The sequence below is a fragment of the Scyliorhinus canicula genome, chromosome 3 (assembly GCF_902713615.1).
Source record: "Scyliorhinus canicula chromosome 3, sScyCan1.1, whole genome shotgun sequence".
Taxonomy (NCBI): domain Eukaryota; kingdom Metazoa; phylum Chordata; class Chondrichthyes; order Carcharhiniformes; family Scyliorhinidae; genus Scyliorhinus; species Scyliorhinus canicula.
This window is the reverse complement of record NC_052148.1, coordinates 94334877-94354783: the sequence shown is the minus strand read 5'-3', so window position 1 is coordinate 94354783 and position 19907 is coordinate 94334877. Positions and strand designations below refer to the sequence as shown.

The window sequence follows — 19907 nt, the reverse complement described above, 5'->3', positions numbered from 1 at the left end:
GATTCTCCAGCCCGGTTTGGGGGGGGCGGGCGGGGGGGTCAGAGAATCCTGCCCTAAGTTCTTCTCCAGCCCTGAGCAAATGACCAAACCCTAGCACCGGGCAGACAACACAGCCATTTGGGCTCTCACTCTGCTTCAGAGAACCGTGTCAATCTTACTCACTATACCGCTCCTACTCTGACTTCATTCCTGTTTGGTCCCCCTGCTGGAATTGCTTCCTGTGCCATGGTCAGCATACTCATCCACCTTGTAGACCTCACTTTCGCCCACAGAAGTTGTGAGCACCTCAAACCTGTTGGATCATGCCAGGTCTGAGGCTCTTCTGCAGTGTCCATCCAGTCCCTTTACCTGTTTTGCTCATGGTCACATCCTCCTGTCGCTCATCACTGACCTAAACAGATGACTGAGGTGTTACTGTCTTCTAAGAACAAAGTCTCCAGGTATTTCTCACTTTTCCCTTGTGTTGCACAGTGATTGCAGTTTGAATTCCAGATCAAGAATCCTGATCCAAAATTCCTCTAGCTGTGTACGTTTTCTGCCAATGTGTTTGTCCTGGATAACCTTGCTGTCCGAAACCTCCCACACCCACAGCTGCAACAGAACACCTATCCTATTATTATTTATTTACTTTAATTAACTTTTTAAAATTATTTTATGGGATGTGGGCGTCACTGGGCCAGCCTTTATTGCCCATTCCCAATTGCCTTCAAGAAGGTGATTGTAAGCTGCCTTCTTGATCCGCTTCAGTTTCTGTTGGGGAGAAAGTTCCAGGATGCTGACCCAACAATAGTGAAGGATCAGTGATATATTTCCAAGTCAGGATGGTGAGTTGTGAGTGGCACTGAATATTGGCAGGCAAGTTGGTGAGGATGACGTTAAATATGTTTTTCCCAGGGCAGCATGGTGGCGCAGTGGGTTAGCACTGCGGCCTCATGGCACCGAGGTCCAAGGTTCGATCCCGGCTCTGGGTCACTGTCCGTGTGGAGTTTTCACATTCTCCCCGTGTTTGCGTGGGTTTCACCCCCACAACCTAAAAATGTGCAGGGTAGGTGGATTGGCCACGCTAAATTGCCCATTAATTGGAAAAATGAATTGGATACTCTAAATTTATTTATTTTTTTAAATATATGTTTTTCCCTCTTGTGAGTTCACTCACCACCTGCTGCAGTCCCAGTCGAGCAGCTATGTCCTTTAGGAACTTACTCTTTGGTGGTGCTACGGAGTGACTGTTGTTGATGGACATTGAAACCACCCCATCCAGAGTACCTTGCCGCCCGAGGTGCTTCCTCCAAGTGGTCATAGAATCCTGGAATCCCAGAAGGAGGCCATTCAGTCCATCGTCTACACCGACTCTTTGAAAGACCACCATATCTCAGCCCAATCCCCCATCCTATTCCTGCAACCCCACCCTAAGGGGCAATTTTGCATGGCAATCCATCTAATCTATACATCTTTGGTCTGGCAAGAAACCGGAGCACCTGGAGGAAACCCACACAGACACTGGGAGAATGTGCAAATTCCACGCAGTCACCTGAGGTCGGAATCGAACCTGGCGCTGTGAGGCAGCAGTGCTAGCCACTGTTCCACCATGCCGTGCCGTGGTGTTCAACATGGAGGAGTACTGATTCACTAGCTGAGTCGGGAAGTATGTATTAATCAGCAGGACGTTTCCGTCCCCATGTTTGCCTGATACTGTGTGATTTTGTGGATTTTAGAGTTGATATTGAATACCCCAGGGCAACTCCTTCCTGACTATATAACCTCTGTGTTGCCACCTCTGCTGAGTCTGTCCTGATATACCCAGGAAAGCTGATGGTGGTGTCTTAGATATTGTCCGTCAGATATGTTGCTGTGATTATGACTATGTCAGGCTGTTGCTTGACTGGTCTGTGAGACGGCTTTCCCAATTTTGGCACTAGCCACAGATACTTGTAAGGAGGCCTTTGCAGGATTGACAGGTCTTGGTTTGCCTTTATCGTTTCTGGTGCCTACATCGATGCAGGGTTGTCATTCCTTTTTATTGACTTTGTTGTGGATTGTCAATGTGGTCAACTCTTCAATGCCCTCTTGTGGTTTGCTCGGCCAATTCAGAAGTCATTTAATTGCTGTGGATGTGGAGTCACATGTAGGCCAGACCAGATAAAGATGTCAGATTTTCTTCCCTAAAGTGCTTAAGTGAACCAGATGGGTTCTGCAACAATTGACAATGCTCTCATGGTCTTTCTTAGACTTTAAATTTCAGATTTTTTTTATTGATTTCAAATTCCACCTATGCCCTGCTGAGATTCTAACCTGTGTCCCCAGAGTATTATCTCGGGTCACTGGATTACTGATCCAGTGACAATACGACTGCACCACTGCCCACTCCAACGTATAAAATTGTTTCTTTTCTGTAGTGTCGCGATTTGTTTCCTTGCACTCTTTTGAGTTGCTTGACTGTCTGGCACTGCTTTCAGACTGTCTGGCACTGCTTTCTACTCCAGCTGTTTTCGATCTCTTGATTGCTCTCTTCTCGCATTGTCTTCAGCCCCCCGAACTCCTCTTACGCTGTTTTCAATCCCCCAACTGCCCCCTCGGCTTTGTTGACCAGACTATTCTACTTGATCTTGATTTTCTGCGTGCAATTCAAATGCAAATGGATGATCAACTGTGGGTGGAAGGGAAGTTTTTTCATTAATTCTTGGAGTACAGGTGTCAACGGCTTGCCAAGCATTTATTGTCATTCCCTAGTTGCCCTTGAGAAGTGCTAGTTGGTGACACATGAGAATGTAACAAAATATGCTTGACTACCATTACAATCAGCAACGGATTCAAAACCTTTCTCTGCACTTTGAAAATTCCACTAGTTGTAAACAGTGTTATTTCATCGTTATGGATTTCTAACTTTGCAGGCTCCTGTAAGGACAGGAATCATCTTCAAGCAACTGCGATCCTTAATTGAATCTCTTCTGCAGAAAAAACTTGAAGATCCGAAAATGTCAATTGAAGGTAATTTCAGTATATTTATTATTGTTTTGTTTAAGATAGGAATTCAATTTCATCAAGTTATGCATATATTTGTAGACTGAATATTGATTGTTTCTGATGTGAGTGCCCTGAACAGATGAGAATCTTTTTTTAATATAAATACCCAATTAATTTTTTTCAATTAAGGGGCAATTAGCGTGGCCAATCCACCTACCCTGCACATCTTTGGGTTGTGGGGGTGAAACCCACGCCAACACGGGGAGAACGTGCAACCTCCAGACAGACAGTGACCCAGGGCTGGGATCGAATCTGGGACCTTGGTGCCGTGAGGCAGCAGTGCTAACCACTGCGCCACCATGCTGCCCAGAAACAGATGAGAATCAAAGCACTGATTTTTTCCCCCATAAATAGAGGGTAACCAATTCTTTTTTCCCCGATTAATGGACAATTTAGCGTAGCCAATTCACATACCCTGGACATCTTTTTGGGTTGTGGGGGTGAGACCTACGCAAACCCGGGGAGAATTTGCAAATTCACACGGAGAGTGACCTGAGGCCAGGATTGAACCATTGTGCCACCATGCCACCCCGAATCTAAGCACTGATCGCAAACACCCGGACTGTTCTCTCCTGTTTTCCTAAAATCCCTACAGTACAGAAGGAGACCATTCGGCCCATCAAACCTTCACCGACCCTCCGAAAGAACACACTACCTAGGCCCACTCCCCTGCCCTGTCCCAGTAATCCTGCGGATTGATCACGGCCAATCCACCGAACTTGCACACCTTTGTACTGGGAGAAAACCGGAGCACCTGGAGGAAACTCGCACAGACACTGGCCGAACATGCAAACTCCACATCGACAGTCACCCAAGGCTGGAATCGAACCCAGGTCCCTGGCGCTGTGATGCAGCAGTGCTAACCACTGTGCCAGCATGACACCCAATTTACCCAGCTTTGATTTACACTGCATAACATATTTCCCCAGCAGATCGCTATTATAACAAAAATCTCTCGTGCTTCCCACTTTCTACTTGCTTAAAACCTATTATGTTTCTAGCAACTGTTCAGTGATCTAAAATACTAACTTTTTTCTTTCTCTCGAGATGGTACGAGAGACCTCCTGAACATTTCCAGCATTTTCTGATTTTCAGCATTCGCAGTACTCTGTTTTGTTTAAGCTACAATAGGCTTTTAACTTAATGAGTGGAAGCTTTATGAGTAGAAAGCATATGAAACCCTTAAGAACTGCAGTTATTGCTGGTGATGTGTCTTGGGATTAGCATTTGTTTTCCTTGCAGAAGTTCTTTTTAACAATCAGTGGCATAATCAGACAAGTCAGCATGAATTTACAAAAGGGAAATTATGCTTGACAATCTACTGGAATGGTTTGACAATGTAAATAATAGAGTTGACCAGTGAGAACCCGTGGATGTGGTTTATTTAGACTTTCAGAAGGCTTTCAACAAGGTCTCACATCACAGATTGCTATGTAAAGTTAAAGGGCATGGGATTGCAGGTACTGTCTTGAGATGGATAGAAAGTTGGTCAGCAGACATAAGCAAAGAGTTGGAATAAATGGTTCTTTTTCCGATTGGCAGGCAATGACTAGTGGGGTACCGCAGGGATCTGTGCTAAGTCCTCCAACTGATCACATTTATAAATTAAAGATTTGGACGACCAACTATAAATGTATTATCTCCAAATTTACAGATGATACAAAGTTGGGTGGGAGAGTGAGTTGTGAGGAGGATGCAGAGATGCTTCAGCAGGATTTGGACAGGCTGAGTGAGTGGGCATTTGCATGGCAGATGTAGTATAATATGGATAAATGTCAGGTTATCTACTTCGGTAGCAAAAATAGGAAGGCAAATTATTATTTGAATGGGTGTAAATTGAAAGATGGATATTCAGCGAGACCTTGGTGTCCTCGTGCATCAGTCGCTGAAAGTAAGCGGGCGAGTACAGCAGACAGTAAAGAAGGCAAGTGGTACATTGGCCTTCATAGCAAGAGAATTTGAGTATGGGGATAGTCATGTTTTACTGCAGTTGTCTATGGCATTGGTGAGGTCACGCCTGGAGTATTGTGTGCAGTTTTGGTGTCCTTATTTGAGGAAGGATGTTATTGCTATGAAGGGAGTGCAGCAAAGGTTTAGCAGGCTGATTTCTGGGATGGCGGGATTGTCAACTGAGGAGGGACTAAACCAACTAGAGTTATATTTATTGGAGCTTACAAGAGAGGGGATCTCATAGAAATTTGTAAAATTCTAACAGGATTAGAAAGGGTAGATTCAGAAAGAATGTTCCCGATGGTGGAGGAGTCCAGAACTAGAGGTCCATAAGACATAGAAACAGCATTAGGCCACTCGGCCCATCGAGTCTGCTTCGCCACTCAATTATGGCTGATATTTTTCTCATCCCCATTCTCCTGCCTTCTCCCCATTACCCCTGATCCCTTTATTAATCAAGAACCTATCTATCTCTGTCTTAAAAACAGTCAGTTTTTAAACAAAACTAATAGAACAACATCACCTTCAGGCAGAGCATGAAAAGGTGACAAGTATGAGAAGGGAAGTGGTCAATGCAGAACTGAGGGTATCGTACCTTAATGCGTGCACCATACGGAACAAGGTAAATGAGCTTATTGCACACATGAAATTGGCCCGTACGATGTTGTGTGCATCACAGGGATGTGGCTGCAAGGGAATCAGGGCTGGGATCTAAATATACAAGGATACGTGTGATTCAGCAACAATGAAGGAACAGTGATATAATTCCAAGTTAGGATGATGTGTGGCTTGGAGGGAAACTTGTAAGTGGTAGTTCTCCCTTGCATCTGCTCTGCGTGTCTTTCTGGGTGGTAGAGTTCAGGGGCTTGGAAGGTGCTGGCAAAGGAGACTTGGTGAGTTTCTGTCGTGCATCTTGTAGATGGTATACACTGCTGCCACTGCGTTGGTGGTGAGGGAATAATTGGTTAAGGTGGGGAATGGGGTGTCAGTCAAGTAAGCTGCTTTGTCTTGGATGAAACTTGGATTGAGTTTCTTGAATGTTGGTAGAGCTGCAGTCATCCAGGCAAGTGGAGACTATTCTATTATACTCCTGATTTCAACCTTTTAGATGGTGAGCAAGCTTTGAGGATTCAGGAAGTGGGTTACTCTCTGCAGACTTCCCCACCTTTAATCTGCTGTTGTAACCAAAGTATTTATATGGTTGGTTTTGATCAATTTCTGGTCAATGGTACTCTTCAAGATGTTCATAGGGGAGACTCAATGAAAATAATGCCATTGAATGTCAAGGGAATTCTCCCTTGTTGGAGATGGTCATTGCCTAGCACTTATGTGGCATGAATGTTATTTGCCACTTATCAACGCACATCAGAATGTTGTCCAGGTCTTAGTGCGTATGGGCAAGGACTGCATCAGTATCTGAGGAGTCGCGAATGGTGTTGAACATTGTGCAATCATCCAGGAACATCCCCACTTCTGGTCTGATAATAGATGGAAGATCATTGATGAAACAATTCAATTTGGTTGGGTCTAGGACACTACGTGAGGAACTCCTGTGATGTCCCGGGACTAAGTTGATTAACTACCAACAACCTCGACTATCTTCCTTTCTGCCACACGAGATTCCAGCCAGTGACAAGTTTCCCCCCCCCCCCCCCAATTCCCATTGACTTCAGTTTTGGTGGGGCTCCTTAGAGTCGTAGAGTTTTACAGTACAGAAAGAGTACAAAGAGTTTTACAGCCCTTTGGCCCATCGTGCCTGTGCCGGCCATCAAGCACCTGACCTAATCCCATTTTCCAACACTTGGTCTGTAGCTTTGTATTCTATGGTGTTTCAAGTGCTCATATAAATGCTTCTTAAATGTTGTGGTTGCTCATGCCTTGACCACCCTTTCAGGCAGTGAGGTACAGATTCCCACCACTTCCTGGAGACCCAGTCTTGCAGCTATGTCCTTTAGAACTCAGTCAGCTGTGGTGCTACCGAGTGCCTCTCCGTGATGGACATTGAAGTCCCTCCATCCAGAGAACATTCTGTGCCCTTGCCTTCCTTCAACATGGAGGAAAACTGGTTTAGCACAGTGGGCCAAACAGCTGGCTTGTAAGGCAGAACAAGGCCAGGAGCGTGGGTTCAATTCCCGTACCGGCCTCCCCTGGTGGTAACCAGCAGGAGGTTTTGTTGCCCACATCTAACCTGATGCCATGAGATTCATAGAGTCCAGAGTCAGTGTTGAAGACTCCTTCCGCCTATATACCACTATGCTACCACTTTCAGACAGGACACATCCAGGAATGGTGATGGCAGTGTCTGGGACAATATCTGTAAGATATCAGTCCATGAGTATGGCTATGTCAGGCTGTTGCTTGACCAGTCTGTTACAGGTATCCCAATTTTGGTACAAGCTGGCAGATGTTAATAAGGAGGACTTCGTAGGGTCAACAGAGCTGAATTTGCGGTTGTCCTTTCCAGTGCCAGGTCAGTGTCAAGTGGTCCGTCCAGTTTCATTTATTTTCCGTTTGATATGACTTGAGCAGCTTGTTTGACCATTTCAAAGGGCATTTAAGAATCAGCCACATTAGAACATAAGAACTAGGAGCAGGAGTAGGCCATCTGGCCCCTCGAGCCTGCACCGCCATTCAATGAGATCATGGCTGATCTTTTGTGGACTCAGCTCCACCTTCCGGCCCGAACACCATAACCCTTAATCCCTTTATTCTTCAAAAAACTATCTCTCTTTACCTTAAAAACATTTAAAGAAGGAGCCTCAACTGCTTCACTGGGCAAGGAATTCCATAGATTCACAACCCTTTGGGTGAAGAAGTTCCTCCTAAACTCAGTCCTAAATCTACTTCCCCTTATTTTGAGGCTATGTCCCCTAGTTCTGCTTTCACCCGCCAGTGGAAACAACCTGCCCGCATCTATCCTATCTATTCCCTTCATAATTTTAAATGTTTCTATAAGATCCCCCCTCATCCTTCTAAATTCCAACGAGTACAGTCCCAGTCTACTCAACCTCTCCTCATAATCCAACCCCTTCAGCTCTGGGATTAACCTAGTGAATCTCCTCTGCACACCCTCCAGTGCCAGAATTTCCTTTCTCAAGTAAGGAGACCAAAACTGAACACAATACTCCAGGTGTGGCCTCACTAACACCGTATACAATTGCAACATAACCTCCCTAGTCTCAAACTCCATCCCTCTAGCAATGAAGGACAAAATTCCATTTGCCTTCTTAATCACCTGTTGCACCTGTAAACCAACCTTCTGTGACTCATGCACTAGCACACCCAAGTCTTTCTGAACAGCGGCATGCTTTAATATTTTATCGTTTAAATAATAATCCCGTTTGCTGTTATTCCTACCAAAATGGATAACCTCACATTTGTCAACATTGTATTCCATCTGCCAGACCCTAGCCCATTCACTTTACCTATCCAAATCCCTCTGCAGACTTCCAGTATCCTCTGCACTTTTCGCTTTACCACTCATCTTAGTGTCATCTGCAAACTTGGACACATTGCCCTTGGTCCCCAACTCCAAATCATCTATGTAAATTGTGAACAATTGTGGGCCCAACACGCATCCCTGAGGGACACCACTAGCTACTGATTGCCAACCAGAGAAGCACCCATTAATCCCCACTCTTTGCTTTCTATTAATTAACCAATCCTCTATCCATGCTACTACTTTACCCTTAATGCCATGCATCTTTATTTTATGCAGCAACCTTTTGTGTGGCACCTTGTCAAAGGCTTTCTGGAAATCCAGATATACCACATCCATCAGCTCCCCGTTATCTACTGCACTGGTAATGTCCTCAAAAAATTCCACTAAATTAGTTAGGCATGACCTGCCCTTTATGAACCCATGCTGCGTCTGCCCAATGGGACAATTTCTATCCAGATGCCTCGCTATTTCTTCCTTGATGATAGATTCCAGCATCTTCCCTACTACCGAAGTTACGCTCACTGGCCTATAATTTCCTGCTTTCTGCCTACCTCCTTTTTTAAACATTGCTGTGTGATTCTGGGTCTGGAATCACATGTGGACCAGACCAAGTAAGAATGGGCAGCTTTCCTTTACTGAAGGACATTGGTATACAAGTGGGATTTTTACAATCGACAATGGTTTTGTGGTCATCGTTAGACTACCTTTTAATTCCCAATTTATTCATTTCATTTAAATTCCATGAGTAGTTGCGATAGGATTTGAATCTGTGTCCCCAGAACATTAGCTTGGACCTTTCAATTACTAGCCCAGTGACATTACCGTCACTGTCACCACTTCTCCAGCTTCAGTTGAGTAATTAGTTGGGAGGTACAAGATCGAGACAAGGGACAAAGGGAGATTTCTTTCATTAGTAGGATGTGACAAATGGTGTTCCACAGGGTAAAAGTAACTAGACTACATAACAGGCCATAAGCACCAACTAGTCTGTTGGTATTTATACTCGTGCCTCTCCCACCCCGATTTCACCTCTTCATTCTCAGATTTTCATCATATGCTTCTATTTCCTTTTCTCCCTTGCACTGTAGGTTCCTTTTGGAAGTATGTAAGCTATTTGTCTCAACCACTTTCTGTTTTAGGGAGGACTACCTTCTACCAACTCTTTTGGGCACTGTACTGGGTGGCATTGTTGCTCCACAGCTCCAGGGTCCCAGGTTCGATTCTGTCTGTGCGGAGGCTGCACATTCTCCCTGTGTCTGCGTAGGTTTCCTCCGGGTGCTCCAGGTTCCTCCCACAAGTCCCGAAAGATGTGCTGTTAGGTGAATTGGACATTCTGAATTCACCCTCTGTGTACCCGAACAGGCACCGCAATGTGGCGACTAAGGGCTTTTTGCAGGTAACTTCATTGCGGTGTTAATGTAAGCCTACTTGTGACAATAAAGATTATTATTTTTAAAGACATTTCTCATTATTTTGCTGTTTGATTTATTGGTAACTAAGTTATATTTATGGCCCCTGCTTTGAATTACTGAAGCCTTAACCTTTCAGCATATTTATTAGGAACTTGGACGAATAGAAAAATACATATCCAAGTTTACAGATTATACTTCGTTCAGAGGCACAGTAATTTCTGTGATAGGGAGTGGGAAGTTGGAAAGGATTGGATAGATTAAATGAACGGACACCACAATGGCCAGTAGAGTTCACTGTGAAGAAATGAGACTTCATCCACTTTTGATCGAAACACAAATTTGAACACTAGTATTTTGTTAATGGAGACCAGGAACTGTAGAGGAGCAGGGTACCCTTTTAGTTCGCAAACACACAAAACTAAAATTGAGTATATTGTTACCAAAAAAATCAAAAATGCTAATCAATTGAGAAAATATCATTTAAAGCGAGGGTATATGCAAAGGCAATGCTATATGCACAGGGTCATTCACAATACATGGATTTCATAAAAGCGGTCTAATGAGCTTTTTAGGTTGATCTTGGCTATTGTCTTTGGAAAGTTTCCAGAAAGTGCATGCAAAAGCATGGGGTGGTAAGTGAGGTTAAATTAAAAGAAAGGCATGCATTTTTATAGCCCTTATGTGAGCTCCAAGCATACGAAAGCTCTTAAGAGCCAATTAAGAACTTTTGAAGTGTTGTCAATGGTATGATAAGAAATATGGCAGCCAATTTGTGCACATTGAACTTTGATAAACAGCAATTAAATGAGTCCATCGTCGTCTTTAATATCAACCAAGACATTGAGAACTTTCTTAATATTCAGGAATATGATTTTGAAAGTTAACTTGTCCTACATATTTCAAAAATGTATTTTGTTGTGGCTATGTTTTTTTAAAATATTTTTTCAAAAGATTACTTTATCAATTTCAGATGATGAGATAATACAGATAGTAATGGAACTGATCAAGACTGAGAATTCTGACTGAAATGATGTACGATTCCCTGAAGCTTGGCTTTATCTATGCACAGGTGAGAAAAAGTAATATATATTTGACTCACAAAGTCTCTGTTTAAATGATGAATTGAAAATTGCTGAGTTTTTAAAGTGTTATTTTAAAATCAATATAATGCTTGATTCAACTAAATGTTCCTCTGCACTGCCTATGGTGAATCTGTTTAACTTTTTTGTTAATTACTGATTTACCAAGTTGACGAGTTTCAATCTCAATAATGTGTCATTTATTTTAAAAAATACAGTTTACTTTTGATGAATAAATGATGTAACACAATTCACAATATTGCCTCGTGCCAGCACAGGCCAGAGCGGGGTTGTTGCTAAAATAAAAATAAGGTTCTGGATAAATTTAACAGGTCTGGCAGCACATGTGGATAGAGAAATCCAGCTAATATTTTGAGCCCAATATGACTCTTCAGTGTTTTTTTTAATATCGTAGAGTCCCTACAGTGCAGAAGGAGGCCATTCGGCCCATTGGTTCTGCGCCGACCCTCCGATGGAGCACCCTATCTCACTCCCCTGCTCTATCCCGTTACCCTATCTAACCTTTGGACACTAAGGGGTGATTTAGCATGGCCAATTCAACTTATTTGAACACATTTGGATTGTGGGTGGAAACCGGAGCACCCGGACGAAACCCACGGCGACAATGGGAGAAAGTGCAAACTACGCACAGACTGTCGACCACGGTCTAAATCGAACCTAGGTCCCTGACGCTGTGATGCAGCAGAGCTAACCTAAGACGAGTCACGTTCGACTGACAACATTAACTTCTATTTCTCTTTTCTCTCTCTCTCTCTCTCTGTCGAGATGCTACTGGACCTGCTGAGTTTTTGCAGCACTGTTTGTTTTTTCAGATCTCCAGCATTAGTTGTATTTTGCTTTCATTTTAGGTTGATGCTATTCCTATTCAGCCTCTAGTGACATTTATTTTGTAGACACATTTTAATTTATTGCCACAGAAACATGTTGGGCCATAAAATATTTTCTCTTCGGGTGCTTATCCAGCTCCCTTTTGAATGCCCTGATTTTACCCGTCTCCACCACACGCTCAGCTAGTACATTCCAGATCCTAACAATTCGCTACATAAGGGTTATTTTGTTGATCACCTTAAATTGGTGCCCTCTGGCACATGACTCTTTTGCCAATGGGTAGAGTTTCTCTCTTATCATAGAATCATAGAATTTACAGTGCAGAAGGAGGCCATTCGGCCCATCGAGTCTACACCGGCTCTTTTTTCTTTTGAAAGAGCACCCTACTTAAGCCCACACCTCCGCCCTATCCCCATAACCCAGCAACCTCACCGAAGTTATTTTGGACACTCAGGGCAATTTAGCATGGCCAATCCACCTAACCTGCACATCTTTGGACTGTGGGAGGAAACCGGAGTACCCGGAGGAAACCCACGCAGACACTGGGAGAACGTGCAGACGCCGCACAGACAGTGACCCAAGCCGGAATCGAACCTGGGACCCTGGAGCTGTGAAGCAATTGTGCTAACCACTATGCTACCGTGCTGCCTGATCTACTCTGTCCAAGTGCCTCATGATTTCAAACATCTCTAAATCTTCTGCCAATTTTTTCAAAGGAGTGTAAGCTTGAGTACCGTAGATCCACATAATTGAAGTCCGTCATCTCTGCAACAATCCTCATAAATCTTTTTTGCGGTCCATCTAAAGCCTTCACATCCTGCCTAAAGTGTGGCGCACAGAATTGGACACAATATTTGAGTTTGAGGCCAAACCAGAGTTTTATAAACATTCATCAAAGGGCAGCACGGTGGCACACTGGTTAGAACTGCTGCCTCATGGGCAGCACGGTGGCAGGGCAGAACGGTGGCACAGTGGTTGGCATTGTTGCCTATGGCGCTGAGGACCCGGGTTCGAATCCCGGCCCTGGGTCACTGTCCGTGTGGAGTTTGCACATTCTCCCAGTGTCTGCGTGGATTTCACCCCCACAGCCCAAAAGATGTGCAGAATAAGTGGGTTGGCCACGTGTGTCTCCTCCGGTTTCCTCCCACAGTCCGAAGACGTGCAGGTTTGGTAATTGGCCATGATAAATTGCCCTTTGTGACTGTAGAAGCCAGGTATTTTAAATACACTTAATATACCAAAAAAGGTTGGGAGGGGTTATTGGGTTACGGGGATAGGGAGGAGGTGGGGGCTTGGGTGGTACGGTACAGATTCGATGGGCCGAATGGCCTCCTTCTGCACTGTATGTTCTACGTTCTGTGTTCTGAATTGCCCCTTAGTTGGAAGAAATAATTGGGTACTCTAAATTTATAAAAAAGAAATAACTGCTGCCTCACGGCGGGTCACACCCCCACAGCCCAAAGATGTACAGGGCAGGTGGATTGGGCATGCTAAATTGCCCCTTAATTGGAAAAAAAATGAATTGGGTACTCTAAATTAATAAATAAATATTCATCAATATGTCTTTGTATATAAAATACCTACAGTGCAGAGGAGGCCATTCAGTCCATCGGTTCCGCATCTTCCCATCATATCCTGCAACCCTACCAAATCGGCACATCTTCGGACACTAAGGGGCAATTTTAGCATGGTCATGTCACCTAACTTGTAAATCTTTGGACTGTGGGAGGAAACTGAAGCATCCGGAGGAAATCCATGCAGACACTGGGAGAATGTGCAAACTCCACACAGTCACCCAATGTCGGAATCGAACCCGGGGTCCTGGTGCTATGAGGCAGCAATGCTAACCACTGTACCTCCGGTCCGCCTCATACATTCTGTATGCCATGTGCCACGTGCTAACCCATCTGCCAACCTGTTCAAGTCCTCTTGAAATCTATCACTCTCCTCCTCACTTCACACTACTTCCCAGTTTTGTAGCTGGAAAATTTGTGTGCCCTGCTGTTACGACACGGTGAGCGACTGCACGGTCTGTTCGAGCCCCACATGCCTTGGAGCCAAAACATAAGTGGATTAACCAATAATTCTTCTAAAAATGCCTGAAGTCTTTCGACCTTGGCTGTCCAGTAATTAACAATCACCAGGTTTGTAAGTTGAAGCACAAATACATTTTATTTATAACAGGAATAATGATGAAATATGCAGTAGTTACAACTGGATAACAACAAGCTAACCTATTACCCCTTTATCTGTCCCACCCTCTACCAGCATACACAAGACAGACAAACAGAGGGGGGAAATGGATAAAAATAATCAAGTTGAAGGTCAAAAAAATAAGAGTCCTTGTTTCAGATGATCAGTTCTTTTGTGCACTTTCTTCACAGTATGAGTGTGGATTAAAGTCTCTGATTTACAGTCTATAATGACCTTCCTGCAGTTAGCAATATCTTACTCACAGCTTTTCCAAGAAAGACCCCTGGCTTCACATCAGTCTGTTCTGCAGAGAGAGGTATCAGATTCTGGATTCTGCTTGCATCAGGCATTTCCGCAGAGTTGATCCCAGTAGTGATCTTTCGGTGAGAATTAGCTGGTTATTTCTGGATAAAACAGAGTGGGAATAGGAGTGCTTTTCTCCCTTAGCTGCCAAAGCGAAACTGAAAGCTCCTTAGGTCTTTGAACCATTTCAGTGGGAACAGATCCAATCACCACCTGTTACTGGGCAGAACACAGCCTTTTCGGCCAATCCATTGGCTGCCAGCCAAATCATTTAAACCAAGACTCTGCCAATCTCTGTCGCTGTTGCCAATCAGTCCACAGCTCCAGTCCAAGCCACACAGACTTCTGCTTGAATTAAAAGCACACTTTATGACACATGTCCATAAATTATCCATGGATCAAAAATATAACAGCAAAAATAAAATAAAGGGGAAATAGGGGAATAAACAAGAACAAACCATAAAGACCCTTGCACTGCGCACTCAAGTCCAGGTCATTAGTATTTATATTTATCAAGGAAAATAATGGTTCTTGTACCAATGCTTGGAGAAGCCCCTTCCTCAATTCCAAAAATCAACATTCATTTGTCCCTCAGCCCAGTTTTTTAAATCCGTTTTGTCATTGTCTCTTATACTCCATGAGCTTCAGCTTTGCAGCGAAAGCTATCATGTGGCAATTTATAAAATGCCTTTTGAAAGTCGATATATACCATATCAACCACATTTTCATCTTCAACCATCTCTGTTACATGATCAAAACTTTTAGCATGATTTGCCTCTTAAAAAACCATGCTGGCTTTCTCCAATTAATCTGTCCTTGTTCCAGTGACGACTAATTTTGACCCAATATCATTTCTAAAAAGCGTTTCCACTATTGTGGTTAAACTGACTGACCTGTAGTTGCTGGGTTTATTCTTAGATTTTTTAAAAACACAACTTTTAGAATTCTCCAGTTCTTCAATTTCCATCCTTACCTTGCTCACCCTTCGATGCATCTCATCGGGTTCTAGTGACTAATCAACTTTAAGTATAAGAAGCTTTTCTAATACTTCCTCATGAATGTTTAGCCCATCCAGTGCTTCAAGTACCTCCTTTTCACGATTCAATTGGGCAGCATCTTTCTTGGTGAAAACAGATGCAAAGGACTTGGGTTACTTAGTATCTCATGCATGCCCTCTGCTTCTTTGCATGCTTCCTCTCTTTGGTCTCTAATTCTCCCACTCATTTTGCGGCCATTTACTATTTATATGTTTATAAAAGGCGGAAGACTTTTGGAGTCCCACTTTGGTTAGAAGCCTTTCTTCTCTTTACCTCTCTGATTTTTCTTCTTCACATCCCCTCTGAACTGTACATATTCAGCCTTCTTCTCACTTGCATTATCAACCTGACATCGGTCCTCTTCACTCCTTTTTCTGTTTCATCTTGCTGTCCATCACACATTATTCTGGGAACTCTGAATTGCTCCACATTTCCCCTTCATGGGAATCCATCTCAAACAATCCTCTCTTTAAAGTCAGCCCATTGTTCCATTACAGTTTTGCCTATCCGTCTTCAATTCCAATTTATTTGGGGCAGCTCAGTCTCACCTCACTGAAATTGGCACTCCTCCACTGCACTGTAAATTCTATGATAATCTATGATAATCCAATCTATTTAACTCTAGATTGCTCCATCTCATTCCCCAGAATCAAATCCAGGAATGCCAACTTCTTCAGTAGGTGGAAACATACTGATCAAGAAAATGCTCCTGTCTCCTGAATACATTTCAGAACTTTCCCACGTTTCAGAAACATTCTCACGTTTAAGTGTTGCTATCCCAATCTGTACAATCTGTATAAAAACTGAAATTCCTCATTATAGAAGCAGGAGGAGGCAATTCGGCCCTTCAAGCCTGCTCTACGGTCTCTGTAATTACCCCGCAAATTTGCTCTGCTATATCTTTCCTGATATCTTCCCTATAAGTTCATTTTAAAACTGCCTCAGCAAAAGATAGACTATTTAATTCTGTTAATACACTAGCTTTTCGCTTCCTACCATCCTCATAGAATAAACACCTGTTCCATCTGCAATGGAACTGCAGTAATTAATTACTATTGAAAGTTAAAGTGCCATGTTGGTGGTGTTTTCTTGAGAAAGGGAGTCAGGCAACTTTGTCAAAGTCCTGTAATCTCCATCTAATTTATGCCAATGAGAAAATGCCATTTAGTGCTCTTTCCAACATATCACTTACAACCTATACTGTCACTGACCCTCTTCAGCTTAATGTTTTGAGGAAGATGAAAAAATTATTTTTGGGAAAACTGTAATTTCTTTCTGGCTATCAAAGTATATAAAAACTCCAGATTCTACCCATGTCTCACTATAAAAGCAGCTGTAAAATAAATTTATCATGTTAGAACGGTATTGAAGTTAAGAAAAAATGTTGCAATTCTGACTGATTATTTTCTAAATACCAATAGAAAGAATAAAGCACAGCATAAGATATTGCTAGCTTTCTAGTTTTTATTGCACACTCGCTGAAATAGTGTAATAAAGGTACTTGATAAATTAAGGGGAATGAAGACTAATGCATGTCCTGGCATTTATCTAGGGTTCGGAAGAAGAAAAAAAGATGAGGACATTTATAGGATGGTGTGATAACTGTCGATGGATTGGCACTCACTGATGAGATTCCACAGGATTGGAAGCAAATAAATGTAATTATATTTAAAAAAGACAACAAAACTGACTTGAGGCCTCTTAGCCTATCAGTGACAGACAAATCTAATTTCGAGGAACACTGGAAGAACAGATAAACTGCCGGCATGGTTTAAGGAGGAAATGTGCTGTCCTGCAATTGATGTCTTTGTTTTGAGCGTGTTCCAGAAAAAGTACAGGTATAGTGTCCCAAATCCAGCTATCCGGAAACCTGCAGTTTCCAAAAACCAGACAATTTTTAAGATGCCCTGAATAAATTTGAATGATTATTGGATGAGTTAAAATAATTTACCAGCTTGTTTGGCTTGGTGCTGCATTGGTGCAGTGGCATGGCGACTAGTTATTGGCTTTCCCAGGTTTGGAGAAGCCCAACTGACCTTCGACTTGACCCGAAAACTGACGAGATCTGCAAACTGGCCTGAGTCCCAATGTTGCTGGTTTTGAGACACGCTAACTGTATATTGTGGATCTACCAATGACGGTTATAAATTCTCAATGACGTTTTGCATAAGACATTTGGGTAAAAACTAAGATGAATCCAAATTAAACATAGGATTACATAAGAAACTGATTCAGAAAAAAAAATAGAGAATGCATGCAAGAGGTGTCATGTCGCACTACAATGGCACTTGATAGTACTTGTAAGACCTGTTTTAGAATTGATCTTTTAAGAAACAATGGATCTTAAGATTATTGTACAATGCCTTCATAGTTTTTAGTAAGATTTCTTCCTCTTGTCTATCTTTTTAATAATTGAAATTATTACCAATTATAATCTTTTTCCATGGTGCAGAATCATGAAGAAAAACTCAGCAACCATAACTAATTTAAATGTTGGTAATGTTTTTTGTAAATGCTGTAGTTTTTATTCAAAGTTACACCAACCTTTGGATCATTATTTATTCCCTCTCATAAGGGAGTCAGTTAGCTTAATTGGCTGGACGGCTGGTTCATGATGTAGAGTGACACCAACAGTGCATGCTCAATTTCTGTAACGGCTGAGGTTATCCATGAAGGCCTCGCCTTCTCAAACTCGCCCCTCTCCTGAGCTATGGTTAAATCACCACCACTCAGCCTTCTCTCAGAAAAGGGGAGAGCAACATATGGTCCTCGGGGACTATATTGACGTTTATTTAACAACCAACCATTAGATGTCACTGCTTAGGAGGGCTTCATTTGTGTTATAGCTGTCTTGATTTGTTTACTTTCCATATTAGGTCTTTGCTTATGATTTTCCACTAGTGAGAGGCAATTATGTGACAATATTATGTACAAACAGGAAAAGACATCTCAGAATATATATTGTTGAAAATAACGTATCTACTTGCTATTGTAGGCTCACTGTTTTATGCAAAAAATAAAAGTTGCTGAGGGTTTTGCTGTCACATTTTTGTGCAGAGGATCGTGATATTGCTTCCATTGAAGTGTTAATTTTAATTGAGCTCACAATGTGTTATTAATGTGATCTGTGGTAAGAAATCCAGGGTGCAACAGGAGATGCAAGTAAAAACCAAATGGGCCAGTGTATGTTATGCTGATCTCATATTCAACTCCAGTCTAAAACTGAAGATTGTTGAGTTTTTTCTGTGTATCCCCCTTGCCAATAATTAATTTTTTAACTTGTTCAAAGGATGTAGACATTGGTAGCTAGGCCAGCATTTATAGCCCACCCCTCAATGACTGAGAAGGTGGTGGTGAGCTGCCTTTTTGAACCACTATGAACCACATACAGTGCAGGTACACCCACGGTGGTGTTACGGAGGGATTTCCAGGATAGACTGAAGAGACGGATGCTGCCGGGGGTTGGATTTGTCCTGCTTTTTGTGGGCAGGATATCCCTGGACAATTTTTCGCCTTGTCAGGTAGATACTAGTGTTGCATCTGTACTGGAACAGCTTGGCTAGGTGTGTGGTTAGTTCTGTAGCACCTGTCTTCAGTATAATTGCTGGGATGTTGACAGGCCCACAACCGTTGCAATATCCAGTGCCTTCATTCATAATATTTTCCCATGTAAGTTTCCCTATGTTTCTATTTAGTATTTGTTATGGATAAAATACATGTAAAGTCGACTTGCCAAATTAACAATGAACTTTGCAATGTTTTTTTTTATTTTGAGTGTATCAGATACCATTCAAAGCCTCAGTTCAGTAATGGTGAATGGTGCAAGTTAATTTCCAAACAGTAGGTGGCAGAATAACACTGGCATTCAAGAAGATTTATTACAGTTGTACATTTTTCACGTATTTGAAAAAAATTGACTCTTCATTTTGCAATTGATATCAAACAAGTTTGCAGAATAATTGTTAAGTCACCACTCACCCACTGCACCTTGGTAGTTCCCACAAATACATATCTCAACCTCAAAGTAATGTGAAAAGTTGCCAACTGACTCAGTTTCTTTGTAAAATTGGGAACAAATTGTCAAAATATGAATGAAATTTTATTTTTAACAAATGCATGAACTTTGACTTATATGACCGTAGAAACTCATCAGTTCAATAAAATTTGCATTGAAAGTGCCATCATACAATTGAAGCTGTTCTTTGTTAAAAATATTGCAAATTGCCATTTAACCAAAAGACTTGTTTCTTGACCACGTGACATACCAAGTGCTTTACAGTCAATTATTATTCAACAAGTTTAATGTTTATTTTAGTATAGAAACTTGGCAGCACATTTGCACACACCAAACTCAGGAGAACTGTGATGTCTAGACTGATTTTTTGCGATGTTGATTGAGGAATAAATATTTGCTGGGATACAGCAGATAACACTTTGGAATAGTGCATTGAGATCCCCATTCACTTGAGAGGGTTATGAGAGTCCCTTTGGAGCAGCACGGTGGCACAGTGGGTTAGCCCTGCTGCCTCACGGTGTCGAGGTCCCAGGTTCGATCCTGGCTCTGGGTCACTGTCCGTGTGGAGTTTGCTCATTCTCCCCGTGTTTGCATGGTTTTCGC

At 42.4% G+C, this 19907-nt stretch overlaps 1 protein-coding gene across 3 annotated transcripts in view; it reads left to right on the top strand.

The window, feature by feature from the left end:
* dhx29 (DEAH (Asp-Glu-Ala-His) box polypeptide 29) overlaps positions 1-19473 on the top strand; it is a 131055-nt gene extending 111582 nt beyond the window's left edge. For all 3 annotated transcript variants that reach the window (XM_038790906.1, XM_038790907.1, XM_038790908.1), the window contains 3 exons: positions 2892-2988; positions 10799-10897; positions 16842-19473. In XM_038790906.1, the coding sequence (XP_038646834.1) occupies positions 2892-2988; positions 10799-10854 (153 nt within the window). In that variant the 3' untranslated portion in view covers positions 10855-10897; positions 16842-19473. The remainder of the gene's footprint in view (positions 1-2891; positions 2989-10798; positions 10898-16841) is intronic.
* The last annotated feature ends 434 nt before the right edge of the window (positions 19474-19907 follow it).